Source organism: Rhagoletis zephyria, unplaced genomic scaffold (genome assembly GCF_001687245.7).
Source record: "Rhagoletis zephyria isolate East Lansing unplaced genomic scaffold, Rhagoletis_zephyria_1.1 Rzeph_scaffold_00023, whole genome shotgun sequence".
In the NCBI taxonomy this organism is placed as follows: domain Eukaryota; kingdom Metazoa; phylum Arthropoda; class Insecta; order Diptera; family Tephritidae; genus Rhagoletis; species Rhagoletis zephyria.
Window position 1 is genome coordinate 293,539 of NW_016157107.1, and position 11,539 is coordinate 305,077.

The following is an 11,539-nucleotide window of genomic DNA, read 5'->3' on the forward strand; positions in this document are numbered from 1 at the left end:
TTATAACCCTTACTAAGTAGAATTCTCCTTTCTGTGTTGCCGGAAAAGAAGGGCGGAAGTATTTTTGCGCAGAATTTCTCTCTGCGTAGGCGGCCTTCGGCCGCGCTTAGGGATTATAACCCTTACTAAGTAGAATTCTTCTTTCTGTATTGCCGGAAAAGAAGGGCGGACGTATTTTTGCGCAGAACTTTTCTCTGCGTAAGCGGCTTTCCGCCGCGCTTAGGGATTAAAACCCTTACTAAGTAGAAGTAAATAATTCATATTAGAAAAAACGAAATTATCCATATGCACACTTTCGTTAGAAAACCGAAATAATGCATATAACAAAAACCGAAATAATGCATGCATGCACAATTTCAGTTCAAAACCGAAATAATGCATATGGCAAAAACCGAAATAAAGCATACATGCACAGTTTCGGATGAAAACCGAAATAATGCATATGTGAAAGACGAAGGTATGCATAAATGCACAGTTTCGGTTGAAAACCGAAATAATGCATATAACAAAAACCGAAATAATGTATGCATGCACAGTTTCGGTTGAAAACCGAAATAATGCATATGAAAAAACCCGAAGTAATGCATACATGCACAGTTTCGGTTGAAAACCGAAATAATGCATATGAGAAAATACCGAAATTATGCATATGCATACTTTCGTTTTAAAAGCGAAATAATGCATATGAAAAAAAACGAAGTAATGCATACATGCACAGTTTCGGTTTAAAACCGAAATAATGCATATGGTAAAAACCGAAATAAAGCATACATGCACAGTTTCGGTTGAAACCGAAATAATGTCTAAATGCACAGTTTCCATATGCGCAATTTCGGTGCCCCGAAGGTATGCATACATGCACAGTTTTGGTTGAAAACCGAAATAATGCATATAACAAAAACCGAAATAATGCATGCATGCACAGTTTCGGTTGAAAACCGAAATAATGCATATGAAAAACCCGAAGTAATGCATACATGCACAGTTTCGGTTGAAAGTCGAAATAATGCATATGAGAAAATACCGAAATTATGCATATGCATACTTTCGTTTTAAAACCGAAATAATGCATATGAAAAAAAACGAAGAAGTGCATAAATGCACAGTTTCGGTTTAAAACCGAAATAATGCATATGGCAAAAACCGAAATAAAGCATACATGCACAGTTTCGGTTGAAACCGAAATAATGTCTAAATTCACAGTTTCCATATGCGCAATTTCGGTGCCCCGTTTCGACAAGCCTGATTAGGAATGTATGTAGATCTAAGGTGACGAATTTATAATAGGTTGGGAACTATAAAAAATGGATGCAGATCGAACTAGATCTCATCTGTCGAATTAGGAACTGGTTTGGAACTAAAGAAAAGGGGATGCAGAACGAACTAGATCTCATCTGTCGAATTTGGAACTGGTTCGGAACTATAGAAAAAGGGATGCAAAACGAACTAGATCTTATCTGTCGAATTTAGAACTGGTTCGGAACTAGAGCCAAAGGGATGCAACGGGGGACAATTGACACTTCCTAGGACATCGCAATGTTAAATTCGCCAGTCGCTAGCATGCAAAAGAGAATTAACGCGTACTAGTCATGGTTCCAAACGCACTAGAACCGAACCAGTTCCGCACTAGTTCATTTCTCTACAGGGTTTTTATAGTGTTAGTGTTTCTTCTAGCAAAAAGCTAGAGTCCGACCGATACCATTTTTTTTTCAGATACCGATGCCGATTAATCGGCTTATGGGGAAGGAATCGGCCGATACCGATGCCGATTCCATAAAAAATTACAAATAAATATATGAATTCATAAAATCAGTTAATTTAACGGAGTTAACAAAACAAAAGAAAACAAATAATTGAATTAATTGGCTTGTTATGCAACATTACATACACATGTATGCATGTGTAAAAATATATGTACGCATATCACATTTATGTACTTTATTTAAAACAATTTTTTATATGGTGCTAAGCACGAAATATTTAGGAACATAAAATTTCATTTCGTTTTGTACTAAAATACAATCTTTTGCACTCAATGCATAAGAATACATACCTAGCATTATAAACACACATATAGTGGTCCACAAAATAAAAGAAATGCAATATTTTGACCGGTTTTGGCATTTGGCCTTTGTCTTTTGTTTAGTTAATGTTTATTATTTTTTTTATAAACGGCTAGCCGGTATACAACAAACACCATATAAATTTCAAACTTTCTACAAAAATTAGAAAATTTCCTCTTATTTTCATCAAAATTTCAAACTTCTTAATCAGAATTTTGGTATGCAGTTTTATAGGCAATTTAATTCTAGTATAATGTAGTGTAAGTTTCAAGCTGCTATAAAATCTCGTTAATTTTTAGTAATTTTTTTTTTGCTGGCGGTGTGCTCCATATAAAAGAAAATAGTCGAACATACTTTTGTATTAAAGAAATGTGAAACACGAAAATATAACTTTACTCAACCGCAATCAATTGGAGACTGGTAACACTGTGTAACACTCAGTGTGCGAACTATACCACTTTTGTGGTAGATCTACCACTTTTTTGCTAAATTGCATCAACCACCGTAAAATTAAAATCTACTTCATTTTACTATTGTGAATTAGACAATCGTTAATAAGACATTCGCTTTAATATTTTCCTTCCATTTTCTAAAACAAGGCTAATTTGCTAAGTGCTACTAGAATCAGTGAATTGGTGTAATTCGGCTGCGAAATCAATAGCTTTAGGCGGGAGCACGCACAATGTGATAAGGTAAATTATCACACTTTGTAATAAGGTAAATTTATTAAACTATTTCTGGGATATATTTTAGTAATTATTACTTTCCAGGAGAAAACAAATCCCACCCAAACCACTACGGATATAAGAAAGTTTCGGAGAAAGATCATCGTTTTTTGACCTATGTAACAAAGAAATATGTGTTTGTTTTTCACTTACATTTGTAATATGTGTATGTATTTTAAAGGATTCAATCTTGTATAGACTAATAAAGACATTTAAATACCTACGTATATGTAGTGTTGGAATCAACCACAATTTGTTAGACTTAACTTCCACTAAAAAAACCTGGAATGTCACACATCCCATATTGCGGACCTAGTTGAGTAATAAAAATTTGTACAATCAAAATCCCAAAATACAATATGCCCTCAGGGACTGGATTTAGGGTTAAAAACCCATTATTGTGGGGGTTCTTTTCCCCATAAATTTAACATTTCTGAATCGATCGTGAATTTGTATGTTGCTGAAAAGAGGATTTATATACGCTCATACGTAACTTATCGTAAATACTTGATACAAATTAGCGGGACTTTTTTCAGCAAACTTAAAAAAATCGAAATTTTTATGTTTATGTTTATTTCATTTTAAAATTATTTTAATATCACACTGTTAACATATAATAAAACAACTTTAAAATTGAATTGCACAAAAAAAGAAATCAGTAAAAATATCAATATTATTTGAGTTTGCGGTAGAAGTCTCGCCAATTACTTTGCGGTAAGGAATATATCGTTATGAGATCAATAAATAATTGTTAAAGTTATGGACAAATATACTAGGACCCTAAATCCAGAATTGGAGGGTGTCTGATCTGGGTTTGATCGATAGTTTTTAAAGAGGTGAGCATTTTGAGAAAATATCAAAAGAAATCCACTTTGGAAGAAAATGCAAAGCCATAAACTCCCAACGGCAAGTCTGTAGAGGCGGATTCCCTCGCCGGGATGAGAGAACAATAAAGATAACCTTGATTATAAGGCTCACCAGCGAGGCTTTGTCAATCCGTTGCGAAATTCAGAACCAACAAGAATTTATTCAAAATAATATAGGTTTGCCAATAATTTATTTTCTTACATAAATTTATTTCTTACAGCAAACGACATAGCCGGAGTTTTTAAAAACGATTATCGCATTAAAAGTTACATACATATCGATGGTGCAATAACGCCACAATTCAAAAAATAAGAACTGTTACTACTGTTAAGTGGCTCATGTCTTTAATCCTTGTCGAACCCATGTCTAATATGTATTTTGTACTTACTTTAGCAATCCTTACTGCTTACTTTAGTAAGGGATGGAAATGGATTACACAAGGATTAGAGACAAGAGCCACTTAACATTAGTATCAACTTGTTTGAACTTTGAATTGTGTCGTTATAGCACAGGGCTATCGATATATCTAAATTTAAATAACGTTACTAACTAAAAGCCAAAAATTTACATAAGTACATATCGTCACCTGAAATGCAAAAATAACGTATCATCATCGTCACTGAAATGCAAAAAGTCGTAACTTATAAAAAATACAAAATTCACTTTTTGATTGCTATGATAGATTTCCTCAAATTACAACTCCCCACATCGTTTTATGAAAAAAATAACAATTGTCACGATACGTTATTTTTCATTTCAGGTGACGATATACTAACCATTTCTAACAAGTTGGTACGGCTTCTGAAATTAATTTGTGCTTTTATTATAAGAAAAAATAAATTTTACAACCTTGACATTCTTTAAAACTGAAGATTATGTACTTAATGTATATTTAAATAAAAACAAGTAATTTTTACAAACATTTTTATTTATTTTTTAAGACAAGCTTTTATTTGTGTTTAGTAACAAAAAAGAAAAATTGACCCCGCCCCATCTAACGGCAGATTTTTTTGTGGAGTTATTCCTTTCCATTCAAGTAATACGTTCTAAATATGAATCGGATGTTTAAAACGGGTTTTCCAAATATCTAGACCTACCGGGCAAAATATTTTTGTGTTGTTATTCCCTTTTATATACATAGGTAATATGCATAAATGCGAGTTTTTTAAATATCTCGAGACCTGCGTCCCCTAAGCAGACTAAATGATCTATCATATTGCATTTTCATCGGGGTCTGAGTTAAGTTTGAAGTTCCAAGTCTCTAGCTCATCGGGAAGCTGGTTGAAAATTTATTGAAAGATTGGATTACACATAGGTGAAACATAATAAAAGCTCGTAAAAGGGCCGAAAAGGTACACTGGAAAATACATATCGTCACTAAAGGCGCGAGCTCAAAAGTTGACCGCGAAAACCTAGTCGACGGCGAAGAGGCGAAGGCGTTAACTTATTTTCCCGGTAAACTATGTTTGAGGTAGTAATATTATGTACATTCCCCAAAAAGTTTTTGGGGAATAATACTGAAGTGACAGTCCTTGGCAAGGTATACATCTATGATTACGCGTCTTTCTTCGCCGTCAACTAGGTTTACGCGTCTTCTTTCGTCAATGCGGCCTTTTTCGCGCGTCAAAACAATGGCGCGCCTTTAGTCGTTTCTTGTAACGATATGTGTATGTTAAATATAATTCTGTTTTATGTGCATATGCGTCTACTCACATATGAACATACATACATACACGTTTACTCCACATCTCACTATTTTCCAAATCATAAAGCAAAAACCTCAAATCAACGTCAGGCAATGACATTTGTGTTAACTTTTTATAAAATTTTGGAAATTTTTGTATCATTTGCAGGTGACGTGGCTCAAAGTTGACAAGGGTAAATTTTTTGAATTCATAAACGGACGCAATCCACCATTCCGGAATACATCCATCGGGGGCGGTGAAATCGATGTGAGTAAACAGTTCCTTATCAATATTCGTACATCCAATAACCTGCGCGCTCGATATTTTATATGTAGGTACTTATGTACATACCGTTACCTTAACGTAGAAAGGTCGTATCTCACATTGTCGCTGAAATGTAAAAAAGCCGTAACTAACTAAAATTATAAAACGATGTGGGGACATATAATTTGATGAAATGCATCGTAATCAATCAGAAAGTGAATTTTGGATTTTTAGTTAGTTACGGCTTTTTGTATTTCAGAGAAGATGTGAGGTAGGGCCTTTATATTAAGGCAATGATATGTAATTATGTACGAATGCAAGGCGAATTAGTATAATGTGATAGTAGGAGTACAAAAATAAAAATTTACTTGTTTTTTGTTTTTGCTTTGGCGGTGTAAACTGTCAAAATCTGTAGGAGTGTGTGTGGAAATGCAAACAAAATTTTTCAGTTTGACATTCAAAGCCGTGGAGCTAAACACATACACAAAATCAGCTTATCTAGTAACACATACATGATTTCGACTTGTATATACCCACCATGCAAAACATGAGAAATAGGCAACAATCGTCAATGGCAACAAATTGGCGACTCACCGATTTATTGCTGTGGTGACAAATCGGCAACATCACTTCGATCATGTCAATTTTGAATAAAAAAGTTCTCAAAAATTCCGAAACTTATGAATATGGCGTCAATAGTATTGGCCAAGAGCATCTAAATTATGCCCAAGGACAAGATTGAAAAAATAGGAAGTCGCACAGCGAGAAAATGAATTAATTCCGATTGTAAGTTGCAATTTGGTACAAAAAAATAAATGAAGTATTAAAAAGAATAAAATTATTCCAAAAATCGCCTGAAGCGATAAGAAAAGGACTCATTCAGGTAATAAGAAAACGACTCGCCCAGGCGAGTTGCCTTCGGCGGACGTTTTAGAGCGACCGGTAATAGGAAATCGATTCGATGGCAATATTACCGGCAATAAATTTGTTTCCGAGGGCGACACGTTTTCTTATTGCTGGCAACACAAATTGTTTGGTGGGTATGTACTAAATATACAAACGTGTAACAAGAAGTGTCAGCCAGTTTGAAGTACGCACATTTGATGTTTCCTTATTTTCATTTTAGATTTTGTTTTGTTTTAAGGCGGAATGAAAAAAGCGCAGTGCTGTCTTCAGCAATGCCGAAGGTTTCACGCCTTTCATGAACATCAACAAATTTTTCTTCAACCGATTACTGCACTCTAAATTAGTTGTTTAGGAGCTAAAAAAATGTTTACCTTCAATGCATACATAAATAGAGGAGTTATATAAAAAACCTATACCTGAACAATCAGTAGTATATAAAATATGCCTTATAAAGTACCGATCTAGATGACTTTCACTACTGTATGTGATTAATGTGACCAACTACATATTTCATAGCTGAAAAAGGTACAGGTTAGGTTAGGTTAAGTTAAAGTGCTTGCGCCAGGCAACGGACACACTTAGACAATTAGGAGATTTTCCTTTGTGATACCACGAAAAACCTGAAAGGAGACCCCTAATTTAGTCGGCGAAACACCGTTACCGGCTACAAAATTTCGAAAGCGACCAAAGAGCTCAGGTTTAGTTAAGTGCGAGCTAAAATTTTTCCATCTTAGCCTCGCGAAGGTTGGACAGTCTAAAAGGAAGTGTAGAGATGATTCCACCTCATCTTCCTCTTAACGGCAGATACAAAAGGGATAAGTTTGAATTCCTAGTCTTACCGCGGGAATACTAATCACTATCAGAACCCCCATCACTAGCCCTTGAGAGGTAACGTATTTTTCGGCACCTTTAAGGAGTAACGATGGGTCACTCGCGTCATAAGCTGCAATAAGTATTTTAAAACCCCATATAAAAAATTTGCTGCAGCAGAGAAACGTCTTATTTTCCTTGTTTATGTCACCAAAGGAGCATCGCTTTGTTTGTCCATTTTATGTGGTATTTAGTTGAGTATTCAATTTCATTATCTCGAGTACGAAGTATGCGTGTTAGTCTAGCGCTCGCCGAGCTAGCACTAGGCCCAACCATCCAACAGTGTACCGCAGGACGACAGAAGCGTCCTAGTTGCTCTTCATCTGAGAATAACGTGCCTTTACAACGCCAGGTCATCAGCCACGCCTTACTAAGAAGTACTCTGACGTCATTGATATAGAGGTCAGACATAACTTTACCGATTTTGAGTGCAAAATTGCACCCTTTACCAGTGAGTCTACCGCTTCCTTGATGGCAGCTATTTCCACCTAAAAGACACTACAGAAGTTGAGAACCTGAGCATAGTTTTGGTGGAGAGTTTCCGAAAGCAGAAAATTCTTCTCCAAGTTGTGATCCGCTTCCTGCTTTAAGCAACCCGCCCTTCTCTTGAGGGAATATAGGTAGAGGAGGAGCTTCTGGGAGCCATTTCTGAGGAGCTGTAATCTATCCGTTCAGGGCGAAGTCAAAGCCCTCGACAACTCCTAAGTGTTACCACCCGGTTTCTCTGAGTCTAATAGCAGTTCGGGCTACGAAAATTCTGTCTGACGTTAAGCGCCAGTGTAGCTGTGTTTCCTTATTCTCAACTAATTCCAATCAGGGCGATCCGCTATAAACGCTCAAGTTAGTTTAAAAGTGTAGCCTTCTGTAGTTAGTTCCACCAGACAAGGGCTCCGTGAAACAAGATAGGCTTAAATCTGGCTTCATGCAGCTAATAAATTACTTTGAGCGAGAGATCTCACCTTTTACCGACAGCTACCTACAGCAGTACTAGGCAACCGACGGCTTTCTTACCCTTTCCTCAATGTTAGACTCCACGACAACTTCATATCCAGGATCAAGCCAAAGTACTTGACCCTGTCTAAGAGCCGAAGACGAACACCTCCACTCGAGGGAAGGACGATAACGAGTACCTTGTACTTCCTGGTAAACTAAACCACTTCCTTCTTGCTGGGTTTTACTGCGAGACCGCGGTTGATCGCCCACCTAGTTATCTGATTCAGGTAACCTTGAGTCAGGTCAAAAAGGGTGTCTAGGAGTCGTCCCTTAACCAAAAGTTCCACATTATCTACATAGGCGATCACCCGACAGCTCACTTTTTCCAGTTCCTCTAAAAGGTCGCTGACAACCGCAATCCAGAGCAGGGGAGAGAGAACACCACCTTTCGGAGTGCCCCTATTGAAGAAATCACTTTTTTACCTATGACTCAATCTCTTAAAAAAATTGGTTTGGTCCAATGCCCAGAAAAAAAGTTGATTTTGCCATACAAAACAAACACCAAATCTTTTTTGCTATTCAAAATCAAAAATAAATGGGTTTAAAATTATTGGTTTCTTTTAAAAAAGCTACTTCCTCATTTAAATTAGACTAGCTTACCCGTGCGAATTATTCGCATCCAATATTCTAGAATAAAGAGGAAACAAATAAACTCAGATATTTGCTTCAGGAGTTTGTTTTAATGCAGTCACTACAGATGTGTAATTTTAACTGAAACCTTACAAAACTTCTTTGAAAACGATGTCGGAAGTGATAAAGTGATCACTCTTTTCTTTTCAGTTGAAAGTTTCTTGGATACACTCATAACTATCATTAAATCCGAACTCTTGAAAAAGCCACGTATAGCTCTGCCCATGCGAAAAGCAGGTTCCGGGTTCCCCCCAAAACCGAGTCGGTCGAGAAATCCGAGTTTCGTTAAGAATTTCAATTACACTCTTGGTATTGTGATACTACTTAACGCACAATTTGGTGCTAATTGCACATAGCGAAATGAAATTTTTTCTGAGATAAAGCTGATCATTTCTTATAGACTCTGTCGCCGAACTCGTCTCTGAAAAATATGTACAGCATTTTAGAATATATCTCCTTTCACATACCGCACAGTGTGCTCCACTCCATGCGAACAGAAGCAGTATTTTGATATGAAGAAAAATGGTTTTGAAAGCTAATGCCTTTCATAAAAAAATATTGTCATTGAGCTACAATTACTCTTTGACCACAAAAAAATTGGTCAAAAATAGTGCTCTTCGAAAAAAACGTGCAAAAAACATTGTATTTTTTGTTAAAATAATATTATAGATTTTGAGACCATCAACACGATTCCCTGTTCACAATTCGAAAAAATAATTTTAACACCTCAATTTAATAAAGGTATAATTTATTGCAATTTTCTTATTTGCATGCAGCTGTGCATCCTTCACACAATTTTATATCCCTCGAATAACAAGTGCGTTAGAAGTCTCTAGGCCCTCTCAGAGCCAAGTTAACTTCGAAACTGCTGTAATAGTTTTTACTCCGACATTAGAAAAAAATTTCGTGAAATGAGTAGTCCACTTGCAAAGTTCTCTATGTAAATTTTTTCGATTTTTAATTTTTGGTGGTTTCGTGAAATGAGTAGTCCACTTGCAAAGTCCTCTATGTCAAATTTTTTCGATTTTTAATTTTTGGTGGTTAACGTACCAGTATTTAAAGTATTTTCATGTCCGCTAACAATACAGTGCAAAATCCTTACATATTCTGAAAAAATAGCATCAAACTGTTAGCTACTCTAGCTAAAGTCGCTATAATAACTACTTACTGTATGTATATATACATTTTAAAAAGTCGCTATAATATTTATTTATTGTACGTATTTATACAAGTTCAAAAGTCTCAATGATGAGCTTAGAAAACAGCAAGAAAACGTGGTAGTTTCAGTGCCTAGTGGAAGGCGTCGGCAAAAAGAAGCAGACCAATCTTCATGGAAGATAGAACGCGAAAAGCAAAAAAGCTAGCTATGTAAAACTTATTGTTTCAAAACTCGCTATATTAATTTTTTATATATAAAATTTGCAAAAGCTACCATACTGCGATTTTGTTTTTTGATATTATTAGGCTCTTATTTATCCAAATTTTCAACGTTTGTAAACGCGCGTGCGTATATATGTGCATACAAATTTACATGCAAAACTCACCCGTAATTCGCTAACAAAGTGTTCGCTAGCGCACGGTCTGTGGCGACACGACGAAGGCAACGAGCAAGAAGCGCTCAATGCAACAACGACAACCAACGTGAATCGACGGTTGAAAAACGAAACCAGCAACAAGTGAAGGCAAATTGGTGTATGCAAAACGATACCTTCAGCATCAAGTTTGTAAAACGAGGTGCACGGACACACGTACGAGTGAAGCGAGAAGTTTTGTGTTGATGCATATATTGAATACTACGTGTATACAACAAGATGACAAAAATTTGCGAATTTAAGGTCGATCAATTGCAATTCTTTCTTCGAGAAAGGCAATTGCAAACGACAGGCACACGGGACCAGTTAATTCAACGTTTGTGTGAATACGAGAACGCCGAAGAGTTGGACTGGCACGAGTCCAAAACAACAGAGGAAGGAGCTGATACGGCGACAGTATCACAGCTTCAGGAGGAGATGAGGCAATTGCGAGAAATGATGACGCAGTTTCTACAAGTACAACGCATCGGCATGAATTCCAGCACAACGCAAGTGGAAAACGTTGCGCAAAATGTATCGCTGCCAGCGAGCGGCAGCAGCGCATAGCAAATAACGACGGCGCAAGTGTNCCACTAAAAAAAATTTACCTTTTTCGGTTGGAAATGCATTAAGAGTAATTAAACCAAAATTATTTGTTCAACTACAGCAACAAAAACACAAATATAATGCCGACGAAATAACATCCATAGAGATGCAATGGCAACGGTTAACGTTACATACCTGGAGTAATTTAGACTCAACTGTAAAATTTTGGGCCGAAGTTTATCAATTTCGAAATGCCCTAGGAGAAAACCCTTTTGCTGACCTTTGCAACCTAGTTTTTAGTTTTCTTGTTTTGCCTATAAGTAATGCAGAAGTAGAGCGAATATTTAGTTCAATGAATATAATAAAAACTAAGCAAAGAAATCCAATGTGCGTTAAAACGTTAAACGCTATTTTATATA

General features: G+C 36.2%; 1 protein-coding gene across 5 annotated transcripts in view; it reads left to right on the forward strand.

The window, feature by feature from the left end:
• The window catches only part of beat-VII (Immunoglobulin domain-containing protein beaten path VII), a 501,410-nt gene that overhangs the window by 253,684 nt on the left and 236,187 nt on the right, over positions 1-11,539 (forward strand). For all 5 annotated transcript variants that reach the window (XM_017615650.1, XM_017615668.1, XM_017615640.1 and 2 more), the window contains one exon: positions 5,509-5,607. In XM_017615650.1, coding sequence (XP_017471139.1) covers positions 5,509-5,607 — 99 coding nt within the window. The remainder of the gene's footprint in view (positions 1-5,508; positions 5,608-11,539) is intronic.